Consider the following 18197-nt stretch of genomic DNA (forward strand, 5'->3'; position numbering starts at 1 on the left):
TTGTTCGAAGAGCGCATATCGCGGCCCGCAAACAAGTTAGAATGGTAGTTTGAAAGTGATACTCAGTCAAGGCATAGGGGTGGGCATTCCATGACATGTACAAGGACCGATCCGAATGCGTTCTGTGTACCTCTCCGGACTTCTGTTTATCTACATGGTTTTCATCGGTCTTCTGCGGCGGGTATGTCTACTGAGAGGGGCAACAACTCCCCGAGGCAGTTTTCGAGAACCCTACAAACCCACAGCCGCATGGCGTTTAGGAGAAGCAGATCGGTATTGTCGCTTACAACTCTAAGCTAGCATGCTCTCATCTAATTTATGCAGGCCTGAAATTGCCATCGTTGCGCGGCCTCCTAAGTCTTGGCCGATATCCACAGTCTTTCAACTCCACCGCGGCATAACAGGCCTTGTACAGCTGGCATGTCATCTCCCACGTATCCTGAGCGTACATATTCCGCCACTTTAACGTATCCAATGGGCTGTCTATCCAACCTGGGCCAGGCAAGCCGCGCTTCTGTGGTCCGTCGGCTCGGCGCGTGGCAGTCTTTGCCATGGACTCTGTCGCCTCTGTCGCGCCTTCTGTTTGTCCTGGGCTTCCTCCAGGGTCGGCGTGGCCCGCCGAGCTAAGAGTTGACGCCGGTGACGCGCCAAGAAATCGCTGCATCTCTGTCCACAGCTCCTGCTCGCTGGTCATTGCATTCCAACCGAGAAGATCGAGCATTTCTCTCTCCATCTGATTGATTTGATCGAGGCTGAATTTCATCAACATGTTCTTGGTCCAGCGCTTATTTGGCGATCGGTAGTCTTCCAGAGCCTTGATAGACAGTAGGAGTGACATAAATAATATGCGGTGGAAGGCGCTTTGATGTGTCATTCGCATTGACAGCTCCTTGACTCTTTGCAGATAAACAAGGGTCGCCAGCAGATGCAGCTGTGTAACTCCGCGCCTCCTGACCAGGCTTCGAATGAACTGCTTCAGACTCGGTAGCTCGTCTGACTCTGCAATGTCTGGAAAGGCCGACGGCCTGGGCTGTTGCCGCTGCTTCGGATCTTGCCGACGAGATGGCTCGCATTCGACGACCGTGCCCGCAACGCTCGCCAGGTGATCGATCATGGCCTCGCTGGCGGGCTCGTGCGCGAACTGACTAAGCGCCTCTGTTTCGCTCCTTCCCAGGGCGGGATTCGTGATCATGATTGGAGCAGTTGTGGACGACACGAGTAGGGGCAAGAGAGGAACAAAGGGATGAATGCTCCTTGTGGTCTGCAGGCGAGGCTTGTATTATATAGAGCGGTAAGTGGGTCTTCGCCTGTCTCCCATTCACGACGTCACGCCCGCACCACATATCAGACCCTGTGTCGGGTAATGCTGCGTTGAGCCCCATTGGAGGCCTACGCCGGCAGAGACATACTCCTGCCTCCCCAATGACCCGATAGTTGCCACTGCACGACGCTGAGGTCCAGAGTTATCCAAGTTGACGCGAAGCGCTCGGCCATACATAACGGGCGTGCACTTCCGCCAAAGATCATTGCGACTTCTCAGTGCCTAGTAGGCTGAATAGGAGGAACAATGAGTGCAAGACACCGCCTTTCGCACTGCTTTCGCAGAGATAGGCCGCTCTCGACATCATCAGTCGACTTTGAGGTCCAAGCGGATGCCGATGACAGTGCCGTCCAGCTCCGAAGGGTGCCCCCGAAGGACGGTCCAACTTCACCACGGCAACGCATTGCCGAACTTACAGAGGAGATCCGTCAGTTGACATGCGAGATCAAATACTACCAGACCCTGACAGAACAAGTCTTGCTCCAAATCATGCCCGTGGTCCAGCTCCACTCATCGGGCCTGTTCGCCATGGTGCAAAGCTGCAACGAGAGAATAGAAAGGGCACGCGCCCAGCAGCTTCATTTAAAGAGTATCAGCCTCAACTGAGCCGGTGGTGCCGCAAGAGAAGAGATCATCGTTGTGCTGCGGCAAAGTGAGAAGCAACGAGGTGCAGCGACAACCTCGTTCCGGACCATGTGGCATATCGTGGGTAACGCCGGTGGGCTTAGATTTAGATATGTATGAACGGTCCACACTTCATTTCTGACAATACTACTGCAGCGGGGGAATTGCCTTACTTCGTCAACGAGGCTGGAGACGCCGGCAGCTTGAACCTGACCCGGCGGCTACCAGCTCTTTGACTATGGCTACTCCCCCGGGGTCTTGCCTTGAGCGCCGCCTTGAGTGGCGCCAGTTTTCGCTGCACCTGCTTCACGGTCGCCGCCTCGAGCGGTTCGTCGCGTAGTATGTAGTCGAAAAATGCTTCCATGTCCTTCTCAAACTCGTCGTCGAGGCCTCCACCTGCTCGTCAGCACCTCGCAGTGATTGTAGTGTGGACGGGTGTGCGTACATACAAGACTGCTTGTCTGGTAGGTCTGTGGCGCCTCCGGCGGCCGTGGTGCTGGTTGTCTCCGCTACACCCTCCGTCTCCATCTCGTCCTTGAAGTGGCCTCGTTTGAACCGTGGTACTGCACAATACCCATGCGTATGAATTATCGGGAAGAATATGTTAGTCGCACACAATGGAAAACTGGGGTGGGCGAGCCCTGGGAGATGGTAGCAAAGAGCAACGTTCTGATCTGGATCAAAGCTCGGTCGGTATTTACAGGATCTCTCCTGGCCACTGCCGCCGCGCCCCCCGGTCCGCCCAAAAGTGCACTAAAGCAAGATCCTCCCAGGTCATCCACCCACTGCAGAACAGTGCGCTAAAGCGTCTGCAGCAGATCCAACCAAGGCTGTCAGGCCGCTTTAAGCCATGGTCACGGCGTCCATGTCTGCGATTGCGATCGTGACGTCCGTATAGTACCTTGTACGGCAACAACGACCGACCGCATGCAGTGTGCCAGGCCAGGCACATGTGTCCTTTGCTTCGCTGCCTATATAGAGACTCGCACCCAAAGCCATCCGCGCGCCGTGCGTGTTCGAACCGGACAGTTGCGCTTGTGTGCGTGCGTCAAACTGACCAGTATCGACCATGAGCAAACGCAACCTTACCTTTGTCGACATGCTCGATCTCGAGGCTCGAGAAGAGGGATCATCAGGTAACCCGTCTCAGTGTGTCTACGTGCAGGTGCCGCGACTGAACCTATCCAGACAGTGATTGGCGAAGTGAGGACAGCGATAGCACAGAAGTCGACAGCCAAGGGAACTTGCGGGACTTCGTATGCAAGGACGATGACGCCTACGAGCCGCTACAGACCCCAGGGTCGCAGTCATCGACTTCGAGCGACAGCTGCTATCGAGATGAGCAGGCTCAGAACGACGATTGTGGAGCGCGAAAGCGTCCATTCGGTGAGCGGCCACGGCGACCGTCCGCCTCTGACAGAGCAGTCCATCGCAGTGCCGCCTTGCACGCCGCCTTGCATTGCTCGTCCTGCCACTGCTGTGCCGCCGCACACGGCCTACACTGTCACCAATTCCATCCGTACGTATTTGCTTCTCAATTGAAGAGTGCCATACCCATGCTGGACGGTTTTGCGCGCAGTCTCAGGTCGCTGCGGGAGGAGATGGCTCTGTGTGATGGGGCGACAGAGGAGTGTCCTGATGGTGGTCAAGAGGCTAAGGGCGACCAAGATGGCAAGCCCCCCACTGCCAATCCTGGTGGCTCTACGCACAACAGCCAGGACGTCGAGGGCTCGGACTCGGACGAGCCACGGCGGCCCAGACGTCGTTTACGTCGAGGGCGGCCCTTGGCTAGAGGCTGTCAGACTTGAAATGTAGCAATAGCAGCTTGTCATAGAGGTGCAGTACAAGAACGTTATTGACACTTTTGGCATCGCCTTGCTCTGAGCTCTCAGTGCACTGCAGCCACTCGCGCGGTAGGGTGCTGTGCCCCACTGTGATTCACTGAGAATTCGTCCAAGAAGTGTTCCGCCTATCGATGCTCATCGTCCTAGGCGCCAGATGAAAGATGCACCAGCTGATACCACCGTGCGCCCGGCATCACTCTTGCGGGCACAGCTAGGTTGTCAATGTCCTGGTTCGTGTCGATGTGAGCAGCGTCGTACTGGTCGCGAGTCTTCGGGACGCTCCGGTGTGGCGTTGATAGCACGCCTCGATGCCCACGCGGCCTGTTACACTGCCCCTTGTCCTACCCTGCGACCGAGGAATTCCGCCCTGAAGGTGACACTTTAATCCGTGAACCGTCATACTGCAGCAGCGCATCGTGGCAATGCGAGGGCCAACTGCGAGTGTACGCGTATTTGGATGGCCTGACAACTCCTCGGTTTTTCGAGTTGCCCCTGGCATTTTTCTTTATCGAAGACGGCCGATTTCCAGCGCGCTTGTTAATAGCGTTTCCACCACAATCGCTCATATGCAGCGGCAGCACACAAGTCCTAATGACCCTACTTGACATGCAACAGTCCAGTTTGTACAGTACTCAACCAATTTTGCGTGTCGAAGTTATAAGGCCAGCTATGTGGCCACCGTGCGGACAGGCTCAGAGGCAAGTGCATTGCCAGCGTGATGCGAACGCCGCGCAGAGCTTGCGGACAGACCGTTCCTGCACCACCTACCAATATTGTTGCGACAAGACCTACATCACCCGGTAAACGTTCGAGGCTCGACAAAGAACTGTCGCCGCGAGACCCAGCCCCTCTCCCGTGCGGTCAGTTTCGCCGACATGCCGCCCAAGGCCCATGCTTACACACGCAGGCCAACTATGAGCGAAGTGTATCATGCACCAGTCGGGCCAATACGTGTCGTCCCTGCCAGCAGCGGACGCGCATGACGCGGCAGGGACGGCCGGCGGGAGTCCAGACGCGAAGCACCGCTTTGAAAGAACGGGAGGCCTGACGGCTGGGCGACGTCGTCGCTGTTGACGCTGTCGATGCGGCAAGAAAATGGGTATGCATGCCTTGCCAAGGACAAATGTTTCCTTCGGGTGGATAGAAGAAGCCGTTACAAACCTCCACGGACGTCTATATAAGCCCATGATGCCCCGACGAGAATGGGAGGTGCCAGGCTACAGACCATCACTGAGAAACAGCTCATTGCCGACTTCTTCTTACATCTACTCCTACCGCCTCCTTGTTTGGCACTCCTTAGGATTCCTCCCCGTCACCAACCATCATGGAAGCTCTCCCGGCATTTGATCTCGTAGTCCGCTGCTTACGCTGCGCCCGCGGGAAAGAACTGATGAGTACGGACGACGTTCAGTGGTACGGATATGTGAAAATTGGGTACAATCTGTTCTATTGCACAGGATGCGCGGAGAAGACTGGTTATTCAGAAGTAGCTCAGGTCAATTGATGAGGGTTTTGGCAGCGTGATCGCTTTGTTCTCATATCGATACTGACGTGGCTTGGCCAGAAACTTGCGAGCGGTGACGACGGCCGGTGAGCAGCACAACGCGGCCGGGTATCCCTATGTGTGTGTACGTGCTGTTTGGGTGGATTGCGACCTCGTACTTCTGCCTCCAGACCCTCCCGGCTGTCTATTAGCTCGCGACATGCGAGGAGACTCAGCATCTTGTTGGCTGGCTGGCTTGAGAGCAGTTCGCGTTGTAAACCAAGTACATAGTCCATCTTGGCCATGGTGTGGCCCGTTAATGCCAGATGCATGATGGTCGGCGTAGAATACATGATATATTGTTCGGCGAGATGCACAGCATCCTACCAGCCTGTGCCAGACCGGTCTCCTACACACTAGAGCTGCCACTTGAGTCTAATCAGGTGAACTCGCCCGCGCAGAGATGACATGGCCGCTACGTTCTGTGTGAGCGCTGGGCTTAGAATGACATGGTCGCTCAATCGCCGCGGTGCTGCTTGACCGGACAATAGCTGCACACCTCGCAACGGCAATATATGGTCTCACAGACGACTTCCAGAGGATGACTGTGACCGCTGGCGAGTGAGCAACGAGGTTCGGTGGGAAAGTCAGTGGCGACTGTCTGCTTTTTCCCTTCGCAGCCTCGCGGCTGCAGGTGGTCCGCATTGGCTTTGCAGCTGGCGCAGGTCTGCAGAAAATGGACCCTACGGCACGCGAGGAAGTTACGGCCTCGGAGCGTGACTTCTGGAAGAGGTTGAAGGATCTGGTGTTGGCAACGGTCCATCACTAGCGATTGTCCGCTTATTGCCGGCATGGAGCCGCTAATCTCTCACTTCCCCCTTATGGCTGCGGGTTTCACATATTGGCTTTGCGAGAGCGCCTCGTGAGTCTTTCAAATTAGGGACTGGACGATGGACGATGGACGATGGACGACGTGGCAGCGCAAGGAGCTGTTGCGGTCATCAAGCACGGCTGCCAAAGATGGAAGTCCGGGGGATGAGGCGGGGTTGGGGTTGCTGTGGGTGTCAGGGGCGTTTGCCCACCCCACGCCCACAGACGGCCACAAGTGGCCTTGCATGATCTTTACGTAAACCGTAAGGATCGTCAGGAACTGGCCGACACAGCTTTGTGACAGGTTTCTGTCGTGGGGGTGGCTGGGAACTAGGGGCGATTGTCCACTTTTGGCCAACTTGGGGCTGCTACGACCACCCCTCCCCCGCCTCGGGTGGTCAGTTGTGGCCTTGCACGACCTCCTTCTGTACATCATCAGAACTCATCAGGAACTGGACGGTGCAGGTACGCAGGGAGCTTGTGGCCTTTCACCATGGCTTGCAGGAATGGGAAAATCACGGCTGGCTTTGGCTGCGGGTATGAGTTTCTGGGGGTGTGGATGGGGTCACTGAAGTTCACCTTTTGCCGCCAAGGTGTACTATTTCCGCACCACCTGACCGACCAAGCTGCAGGTGCCGTAGTCGACAAGATGACCACTTGGGAGCTGACCCGCCCTTTACCCACATCAGGACAGAAGGCTGGTTTCTGCTTTTCGGTGCCACTGGCGTTGCAATGTCTCCAACTGGGCAACTGGCCCTTCGGACGCGGCGGCAGCATACCGCACAACATTTAGACATCCAGAGTCAGGCCCTGTGAAGCCATAATGCCCTGCATAGAAGTGGACGCACCCACGTCACGACGAGAAGGTGACATGACCTGTAGCAGCCAACAACATGCGGAAACTAGACGGCAAGAAACGATGGAATCGGCAGCACGAGATGCCACTAGACGATGTCGACAAACCGGCTTTCAGCTGCGATGTATAGTATGTAGCGCGCACCTGGAGAATTGTGCCAAGATCGCGTGTCCTGACGGTGATCTGCCTCTTGTCGCCAAGGGGTGCTGTTCCCGCACCCCCGACCCGGCAGGTAGTCGACAAGATAGCCACTAGGGAAGTGTAACTCTTTACCCACTAAAAGGAAGGCTGGTTTTTGCCTTTGCCTTGCGGATTTCCGGTTTCATTCTCTCCAGCTGGACAAGTGGCCGCAACAGGCGTGATTTTGCCGCGAGGGCCATCGTATCCGTTTGCCACCATGGCGGCTTGTTGCCGCGAACTATTCCGGCCTTGGGCCTCTTACGGTTGTAAGAGCTGCAAAGGGTCATGGGCGAGGCTATGTCCACATACGACTACCTCCATCACCACCCTGTCGTAGACCAGCTTCTGGACACATCAAAAGAACGCCGTATCCTCGACTTTACTCTACCTGGCCAATACCGGCCGTGGCTATAACTGTAATTGGATAAACGGACAGGCCCAGAAGATGGTGTGGCTACCGTAAGTCCGTAATGCAAAAGCACAGCAACGGCACCGTTGTGACGTTACTGGCCCTACTCTGGACTTGCGTCCGAACTAGATCTGCACATCCAGAACCATGCCCTGTGGCCGCATAGCGTCTTGCATAGAAATGGACACACCTCCACGCAACGACGTCGAGAAAGTGGCATGACCTGTAGCAGCCGACGACAAGCAGAGACCGGACGGCAGGAAGCGGCCGAGACGCCGCCAGACAATGTCAGGAAACCGACTTTACCTGCGGCGTAGCGTGCACCCGAAATGTGCCAAGACCGTGTGTGCTACAGTGATCCGCTTGTCAAGCTTTGCACAATGTCCGCCATCGCCGTATTCGACAGTTAGACGGCACAAATCCCTGCGAGCGACTGCGCCTCGGCACAGACTCCACGTCTGCGAGCGGCATGTCTGGAACCGGGCGACGCCGTCCATATGATGGATTTGGACGAACCAGGAACTGGCCGTCGCCATGCAATCACGTTGCGAAGCTGACATGTACTGAAGCTGCCACACCCGACGCAAGAACTGGACGAGGCGGTTCCCCCTGCTTCGCAATGATCTGCACGGCAAGGTCTGGTTGCCGCTACGTCCCAATGTCGGGAACAACCGGTATGTATTGTACTGTACTGTACCTTAACTGCCAACAGGAAGCAGAAGAATTGGTCGGCGAACGTCCCTGCCCTTGGTGGTCTGCATGTCAGGCATCGGACGAAGCGGGTCCCGGCCGACGCATCCACGTATATGTTTCACGTCACTAATCGACCATCAAGGAACGGGCGAAGTGAGATGCAGGCAACGGCGCGACCAGAAGCCAACGATTGGTGGGTAACTGCCACGTGAAGAACAGGACAATCGCACGCTCTGGAAAGAGTAATCTGCATGTCGACACTGGACGGCGGACCCGCAGCGCCGCACAGCAATGGCCCTGGCACCACGCAATCCAAATCAGGGAGCAGCATGACACGAGTTGGACGACGCTCTCTACGCATGACACGGATCTCATGCTGCCTCCTCATCTGGATGCAGCCCCATATCCAAATGCTTCTTTCTGATTGCGCGGGCCAGATTGACCACACCTGAACACACTTCAATGGTGTGGTCTGTTGTCAGGAACCGGAAGACAAGGTAGCGGGAGACACCGCTCAACGACGCCCAGAAAGCGGCGTCTGGGTCTGGTCGACTGTCCACTTACTCCATGTCCATACAGAACTGGGCGCGTGTTTTCACAATGCCACAACTCGCCCCGGCTCCATGGCAATGCCGGTTTGGCATGAAACCGGACAACTGTACCACATGGGCCAATTCATGTTTCTCCTTGGCCGGGGTTATGGAGCCTACCTGTCCCCGCATTTTCGATGCGCAAGGTCGCACGGGATATGGCCAATTGGTCACAGCCTTCCACACCACGGCAGAGCCGGCCACATGCACAAGTCCCTATGCTGGCCTTGGCCGGAGATGGAACATTGTACGAAATGGCAGCAAGTGAGGTCACGGCTCCAACAAGGGACAATGCTCTGAAGCGGAATGTGTGCGTCACCATTTTTATCAGTCTAGGAAACTGGGAATTGCAGCAGCGCGAGGTCAATAAGCGAACAAGTCGTGACGACCTACAGTACTGTACACGCAATATTCACCGTCGCAGCAGCAGCGGGTGTCCAAGATTTGAACAACTGTCGGGACTGCCGCTGAGCCTCACAACGTGAGATAGGTTCTCAACTTCTGCCTGTATAAGCAGCCCGTCATTGCCATGCCGGGCATGAGGCGCTTGTCTGTGGATGCTCTATGGTAGCGGTTCACAAGGACCACAAGGACGGCGGCGGGGAAGGAGGCATGCGGGAAGTACCTTCCTTCGCAGTATTGGCTGCGTGCTCAGCGGACCAAGGCCATCGATGACGTTGGGTGTTGCACTGCCCGTCAAAGGATGTCGAACAATGTCGCTGCCGAGATCGAACACGCCGTCAGGCATTGCCTGGCACGTTGGCAGCACGCACATAAGCTACGTAGTTCAGGGGCTATGTTTGTCGTTTGGCCCCTGCGCCACAACGTCTATCATGGGCACGTGCCGCTTCATTTTCTCGAGCCTATATAGTCGGCCTCTTCCGACATACAACGCTCCGAATCCTCAGCCTCTCAACAGTATCGCTGCATAATTTCTTGCAACCAGACGACTTCTGATGAATAGAACCTATGAATTCGGGGCGGTGACGTATGGTCCAAATCCTTTTCACAGGCAAACAGGTCGGTTACCCCTTCCCAGAAAGGACAGCGTCCTGACATATCGGCAGGAAAGACGATGCATGATGTGTCAAACGACGACGCTCCACCGCCGTACATAGGCACAGGTGTACGGAAGAGGAGTCTGCCTTTCGAGTGGACATCCAAGAGTACTTCACAACGCGAGGCAGACGTCTTGTGGCATCTTTTTGACTCTTAAGGCTTGTGTCTAGCGGAGATAGATGGGAAATGGGTCTCCTATGACAGCAAGGAGGCATCAGCGCAGCCAGTGGCAAGAATGTCGTTCAGTTGCGGGTGGCATGCAGAGGATTCCCTGGTTCGCGACGGAGCCAAAAGAGTCCTTATCGGACGACTGGAGAAAAGAAGGTACGGCAGGTTGAAACTCAGAATGTGGCTAATTAACGCCATGAACGGGCTGTTGTGGCCATCCTCGAGGGAGGATGAGCCTCGCAAGGCAATCACAGAGGTACGGTATACATATCGGGATTCCGATTTCGAGCCTACAAAACAGCCCAGGGGGCACTTCTCCTGGGAGCTGCTCTGCTAAGATTGATGTTGTACAGTAGTCTGGATTCTGGTAATGCTGAACTTGGGCGCTGGCGTTGACTCTTTCATGCAAGAAAGTTTGCACAGCTTGTCCGTGGCCTCCCTTTCTGACGGCTGGGAAATCCTTTCGTACACACCGCCAGGTCGTTGTACATTCGTATGCAGCTTTTGCGATGTGGATCATGCCACCATGGGTGGATGTCCAGTTCTGCAATGAAGATAGAGAGACGCCCGCTGCGTAAGTACTGCTGTTGTCTGGGCAAAGTCATTGTCTCTTGCGAGCTGGCCACAGCACAAATGGGCACCTCCTGCCACCACCTGGAAGTCCTAACGAACGGGCGACGCAAACCCAAGTAGGTGTGGAAACAAGGAAGGCGGGGAGCTGCGCGAGAAGGTAGCGGGAGGACTGAACGATAACGAGGGACCATCTCACTCGACGCTGTTGGCACTCAACACCCCGGGCGAGCTGACGCAGCTGGTGGTGGAGCCGCGCGAGGGCGCCAACTTCGTGCGCGAAGACCAGTGCAACTACTTTGTCGGCGCGCTGCAGCTGTTTGAGCCGCGTTGAGAGGCCGTGCTACAGCAAGGGAAGATGACGACCAGGCCTACCATCCACTCCCAGGCAGCGGAATGCTGTAAATGCGACAATCCAACCCCCAAAGCTCCTGTCCCTGCGTACTCTCCGACCTAGAACTGGCGGCATTACTTGGTGTCACTGGCTCCTCGCCGTACGATCGATCACCCGTCGGCACCTCTAGACATTTGATAGCCGCTACGAGTCACACTGCAGATTGGCGCGAGGAAGAAGGTGGGACGCAGTTCGACAGGCGTGGCATCATGCCAAAGCGGGCCGTTACATCAAGCTGAGCACTCTGACATTCCGCCCCACTGGATGACACATGGCCTCCAGCGCCACCTTTCCTCCAGCGACACCTTTTCCTCCAGCGACACATTTTCCTCCAGCGACACATTTTCCTCCAGCGACACATTTTCCTCCAGCGACACATTTTCCTCCAGCGACACATTTTCCTCCAGCGACACCTTTCCTCCAGCGACACCTTTTCCTCCAGCGACACATTTTCCTCCAGCGACATATTTTCCTCCAGCGACACCTTTCCTCCAGCGACACCTTTTCCTCCAGCGACACATTTTCCTCTCAGCGACACATTTTCCTCCAGCGACACATTTTCCTCCAGCGACACCTTTCCTCCAGCGACACCTTTTCCTCCAGCGACACAAATTTCCTCCAGCGACCCGTTCCCTCCAGCGACCCGTTCCCTCCAGCGACCCGTTCCCTCCAGCGATACATTTCCAACACAATCAGCTTGTGCCAAGGTCTTTTCGGTCCCATAGTCTCAAGACCGGAGTACGCTCCAATGCCGCCCATCCAATGCATCTGCGGTCCGTCGTTTCCCGCTCGCAGCTATTGGCATCATCGGCAAATCAAGCATGTCCATTGCTGTGGAGCTTACTTTGCCGGTAAGAACTGGTCGAAGCACGAAAAAGAAACTGGTCACGCCGGCGTCGAGATCCGTCCACAACCAAAGAAACAGCAAGTATCCAAAGGTCGGTGTCGTGATCTAATCGATTGCGAGCTCGGATGCGGGTCGACTCTCGAACGCCACAGGATGCCTAAGCACCGCGGATCAAAGCACTATAAATGTGATTCATGCGGTTTAACATTCCTGCTCAAGGGGCGAATACAGCACAGATACAAAACTGCACACGACCACTACACGGAGGTGAACGTGCCAAACCCGGAGCAACTGGCCGCCGGTCCCGGGGCCTCGACGCGGCTTACAATGAGCGACTCCGTGACGTGGAGCGAGAGCAATGTCACCGCCGAGATGCGCAGGAAATATGATTTTCCCATTCGCACCTTGCTTCGTGAATGCCAGACCAGCCCGATTCCTGCCCTGCCTACTGGATCAAGGTGGAACCGTAATCGTCGGCTCCTCCAACGGATATTCCCGGAAGATCGCGACATACCATTTGCGCGAATTGGGACTTTCTCAGTCACGACCGATGACGCGGAAGTCTGGTATGTTACGGAGAAGCAGATCGAGGAGAAGGTCATCGACCGAGGCTTTGTTCTGCGCAAGCCCACTGTGATCAAATCACATCCAGCAGGAAGATGTGGACGCAGTCTCGACTTGTTCTTGGAGGCCTTGCATAATCACTTCGCCGGTAGTAGAGTGGACGTCCAAGATCTAAGCACGACAAAGACACGTCCCGTCTCGATGCCCGTCGACGCAGTTATCAAGCGAATCAGAGAAGGGCCGGATTTTCGCGCCGGACAACTACCCATAAACCTGCTGAACTTGAAATACTTTGGACAGGCACCCCCGACGCCCACGTTCCTCAACATGCCTCGGTTTGATGTTCTCCCCGCAATCGGTTCACATCTGGAGGCGGAGTTTAGCAGAGAAGCGATCGCCGGAAAGCGTGGGCATGCCACAGCCAGAGAAGTCGACCTGGATCGTTCTCTAACCTTTTCGCTGTTTGCGCAGAGGGGATCTTTTACCGGGTTCCATGTCGATTGCCCAGACGGAACCTGGGTGAGCAACGAGTGGGGTTTGAAGCTTTGGATCTTTGCTAGAAACAGTGACGAAGCCGACATGACCAAGTTCGCAGAAGAGGGCGCTGAATGGGCTCCAGAGGACGTTGCTGTTATTGTATTAGAGCCAGGGGATACCCTGGTCATGCCTCCGGCAGAGGTCGTACCTCACGCTGTTCTCACTCTGGAAGACTCCCACATGGTCGGTGGCATGTTCATGGACGCACATCGCATTGTGGACTCGATTCAGAAACTTTTCTGGATAGCAACGCACCCTACGGTTACGAACGAAGCAATCCCTCTCCAACTACTAAGCGGTTGGGAGCATCTGCGTAACCGGTTTTTGGCCCAGGACCGACCCGTGGCTGACCGTGACAAGTTCGACGAGATCTCGGAGCTCTTGCGGGCACAGCTAAGTTGTCAATGTCCTGGTCCGTGTCGGAAGAAGTGTTCCGCTTGTCGATGCTCATCGTCCTTGGCGCAAGATGAAAGATGCACCAGCTGGTGCCACCGTGCGCCCGGCAGTAATAAGAGGAAGTTATCGACGAGGGCTAGTGCGATATCGGGTGCAGATTAACGCAACACAATTTCTTATTGCCAATATTCTGCTTGTTGGGCTGGGCAATCTCGGCGTGCTTATTGACTTACTGGCTAGATGGCGATTTTCTAATCATAACCCCTCATTAGGGACAGCCGGGGCAGGCAGAATCCATGTCGTGGCGATTGTGTTGTGCACCATCAACCAGGTATGCCCGTCTGCGGGCAGCCTTCTTGGCGACAGCAAGTGCAATGGAGCAGGTTAAGCTTGCACGCAGCACAGGTCACGACCATTGTCGGGGGTCTCGCTCAGAATTTCTGCATCCGGTACCAGCCCCAACTCCTTGCTTCAAACTACATACCATTAAAGCCGGTGCCATAGGATCGCTTCTACCCCGGCACACCGTTTTTTGTAGAGAACTGGGGAATCACTGTAATCGCGAGGGGACAAAGGAATTATTCCCAAGCATTTTCCACAGCGTTAGGCGCAAAACATTTGTCGATAGTACAAAGACAGAGCCAGCCGTGTCGCATAATGTGCAGCCGGGACGAACCATCCATCCCCATCCGCCTTGTTTGGCCTCCACAGTCTGCATTGGCCGCTGGGCCCGCGTGACTCATGAATTTACCAGGAAGGCCAGGGCATTGTTTAGATGCCACATGTGTAGAATAATCCTCTACATGAGCAATAGGACTCGCCAGGAGCACAAACGAAGCTCACCAACTTGGCCCAAAGGTCCATGTGGTACGTTACATGAATTCATCTCCCACACATTTCGCTCAACATGTCGACAAAGAATCTATCAGGTCAACCACCTGAAACAACACGTAAATCCAGCAGTGGTTCCTACGGGCAGCACCAGCGCAAAGGCCTCCAAATTGCCCAGTATATCGAAATTGGATCCAAATCAAATCAATCCGGCTTGACAACCCAGTACAATTGACAAAGACAGGCACTAGCCCGATGAGATGGGCGGCGTTGTCAGGCCATTGTGTCGCTCTCGGCCTTGGTTCAGCCAACCTGGTTCACCCAGGCAGCGTGGCCCAGGTCGTATCGATCGGCAAGCCATCACCGCGAGTACAGTGGTATGTCGGGCCGTGAATTGTGGTACAAGTATACTGGAAATAGCTTACCATTTATTCACTAGGCAAGTGGCCTGCCTTCCGGACAGTCGTGGTGCACGGTTGCGGCATTTTGGCTTATGCCGTTGGGACCGATTTCAACTGGTGACCATCAATCCCACATGGACGGGAAGGAGATATTGTAAACATCTGGTGGGTTAACATCGCTGTGACGCAGGGGCAAATCGAACATGATCTTTATAGCCAGGGGAGCGATCTAGGTCTGTATTACGTACAAGCATCGATTGACTGGCTGGACTGGATCTGTTCCCGATGAAGCCCTTGTGCGTCTCCATCTCAATGTATACAGCATCACAGGTACAAGATGAATCGGCAAAATTTTCAGCGCTCATTGACCCAACTAACGCAACATAATTTTCTGTATCACGCTATTGAGCGAATATGTTTCGACGCACTCGTACCGGGGCTTGTGGGGAGTCCCATCTCTCAAGCAATCAAGCAATCAAGCAATATTGAGATAAGACGCTGATGCAATATCAACGATAATGTGTCGCCCGTGCTCACATGTATGCGGCGATTTACGATAGGGGCTTGGAGCAAATTAGCGAGTACTGTGAGAATTATAATATAGAAATATATATGGAATATATATATGGAAAACACATCAACGCACTTTTTGGGCTGGCACTGTTCTGAGACCTGTAGCCGGTCGTGGGGCATGTTGCCGTCTCGACCGGGGACGTCACTGCCCACCTACCGAACATACTCTCCATCTCTATCACCGTAGTACAGTATATAATACATGGAATCCTCGAGCGTCGGCGGTTCATATCTTTCCGACACAGAGGGTTGATGAAACGCAATGTGGTCAAGGCATGCTCATGGGACAGCACACACTGGGTGTATCGCGAACGGCGGCGGCAGACTTTGGACACCGTGACGACATGGGACACTACAACGGCGACCATCACGAAAACACCTACCTACTACCAAGTGTATATTTGTAACGCAAGCTGAAAAATAACTCGAAGCCTTGTATGCGTCCATACTGCGATTTCTTTGTTCTATTGACACAGCAAATGTTAGAGCTGGTTGAGACAGTGGAAGCCTTCACGACTTCCCGCCCGGCAGCTGCAGCGCATCGCTCATCCTGGCGATGGGTGGTGTACAACTATCTACAAGATTTATTCTTGTCTTTGAATTTTATTTCAATGTTTTAAAAAGGCCTGACCATCGCCAGGGGCCATATTTCGACAGCAGGACGTGTCTGCGACAGTCACTCACTGGTCCGGATATCGCGTTCGCAGCCCGAACTCCAGCAAATATTCCGGCGCAAACACGCTGCCCAATGATGCGGAACTTTGAAGTATCATCGTGCTTATTTAATCGTACGCGTTGCCATTTACTTTGAGGATGCTCCTCACGATGCATGGTGTTGGCCAATACAACGGCGACGGGCGGCCAATGTCTTTCGTAGGCGAAACCGGACAGCTGCCCGCTGATGCTGGTCACGCCTCCCAGACCCGAGGGTATCGGCCGCTGACGATCGATTATATCAGTACTATACTGCAGAACATTCAATAAACATAGGACTGACTTGTCTCTCACATACTGCGGAGGCAGCGTCCAGGAGACATTTTCCGGTACCTGCCTACCTGTACAGCATGGTTCCAGCGCCACAATGTGCACCGGCACATGCGGGCTGGCACAGGGCCTCGTCTCATCGCAGAAGCAAGCCTGGCCGTAATTCGCTTAAATTATATGTATACTTGAACTACTTAGATTTTTTCTCAGCCCTTATCGCGGGCGCACAGTCCATGGTGTGCGTTTTGTATACCATGAAAGCATGGCGTTTCGAGGCCGTATGTTGTCTGATCCGACTCGCCCGCTTCGACAGGCCGATCGCGACCCTCGATTCGCAGCAAAGCTGAGGGTCGAAGCCACCAGGCATTATCAATCTGATGCCGCGCGCCTTTTTGAGCTCTGATTCAAAGCGTCTGGGGTGGTTGTTAAGACGCCGACGACATGGCGCACATTAGGTGGAAACATACGTTGATTGGAGGCGGGAGGTAGGGCGTCGTCAGGGGCTGTACGAATGCCCAACGTTTCCATGACCTGCAGTGCACCGAATCTGCTTATCGCAAAATCAACAAGGCTTTGGGCAAAGCAGACACGATTTACATGATATCGCCGGCGCAGACGTAGCAGCTACAAGTATCAGAAATACGTGAGCTGAGAGGCGTCCGCTCCTATACCGGCTACTACGGGCCTTGTCAACACGGGCCAGCGCTGGACAAAGGAATTAATTTCGGCACCAACGCAAACGTACGGGACTTGATCTTGTAATTGAAAAAAAAATTCTCCGTCAAGTTCTGTACTGTACCTCGCGTTGGTGTCAAGATTGATCGCCGGGCTTTTGCGTGACAAGTAGGCAACGAAGCGACCGTCAGCACATCGGCGACCCCGAGGCACAATTACCGACCGTAGTCCGGCTAAAAGACGCGTCTGATACGTAAGTGCGTTAAATCGTTCCATGCTGTTTGTCTCTGTTATCATCGTCGCAACCAGGTAAATATCTTCCCTTGTCACCAATGTGGAGTCTCATGGCATCACACTGGTCCAGGTCTGGTGCCGTGTGCACGATACATGCAGCCTTGACCACGAATCTGCTTTGGCCACTTACTGGCGTCCCACCAGCACTCTGTGGTCCAAATATGAGAAAATGACGTCCGAGATAATTTTCCAGCAGAAAGCAAAATCGTCAAGAAGAACTTCTCTGCCTTAAGGTACTCATTCTTTATAGGCAATCCGCATCAGAACACAAGCTGCGATGGCAGAGTGGTGTGGCCGCCCACGGGCGGCAAGCACATTCTTCGACAGGTGGATGTCCAAGGCGATTCCCTGTCCTTCAGACTACTACCGAGAAGCCCAGAAACACCTTCGTTCGTTGACCTTAAGAAGAATGCATTTTGGCATTATGAAGAATTTTAATCCGCTGGCGCAGCGCCAAGTGAGCTTGTGGCTGTTACGCGTATGGCGACGAGAGACGGCTAACAAGCGTCCGCGTCACGGCCTGAATGCGGGCGCGAGAGCCCCGACTCCCGCAGGCCGATGCACCGGGAGGCGGGCCATGACAGGTCCTTCAACTGGGTTTCTGGTGCGCAAGTACGACGGTAAAAAATTTGGACGTAGTTGGGGTGCATCAATGCCATTCTTCATGCCCTATGTAGGTAATGCGCCCGTGTTTGCGACACTACACCAGTTTCGACCACGATTAAGATCTCAATCTGGAATTGGTGGCTAATTTCCTTTGGATTACTTTGTTTGACCAGTCTGTCTTGTCACGGTATCCTCTGTCGTTGGCCCTCTCATCGTGGAAACATGGCAAGTCGGCGCGGAATACAGGAGCGAACTTAGGACTAAACGAAGACAGGTCAGTACATTGACTGTAAGCCGCTCGATAATGTTCAGCTGACAACCAATTTATCTCCGCCTCGGCGAGCCGAAAACTGAGTGAAAGTCCAGTAGGACGAAGCGGAGGACGTATAGTCCGGTGTCAGTTGCTACGGTGTGCTGGTGGCGTGCTC

The 18197-nt window shown here is 54.5% G+C and overlaps 1 protein-coding gene across 1 annotated transcript; it reads right to left on the bottom strand.

Moving 5' to 3' along the window:
* Positions 1–2114: 2114 nt before the first annotated feature.
* On the bottom strand, positions 2115–2473 carry PLICBS_006582 (uncharacterized protein; the record flags this gene model as incomplete). Its single annotated transcript, XM_065601002.1, has 2 exons — positions 2115–2341; positions 2395–2473. 2 exons carry the CDS (start codon positions 2471–2473, stop codon positions 2115–2117), a joined length of 306 nt encoding a protein of 101 aa, XP_065457074.1.
* Positions 2474–18197: the final 15724 nt, after the last annotated feature.

This window comes from Purpureocillium lilacinum (assembly GCF_023168085.1).
Source record: "Purpureocillium lilacinum CBS 284.36 DNA, scaffold_4, whole genome shotgun sequence".
Classification (NCBI taxonomy): domain Eukaryota; kingdom Fungi; phylum Ascomycota; class Sordariomycetes; order Hypocreales; family Ophiocordycipitaceae; genus Purpureocillium; species Purpureocillium lilacinum.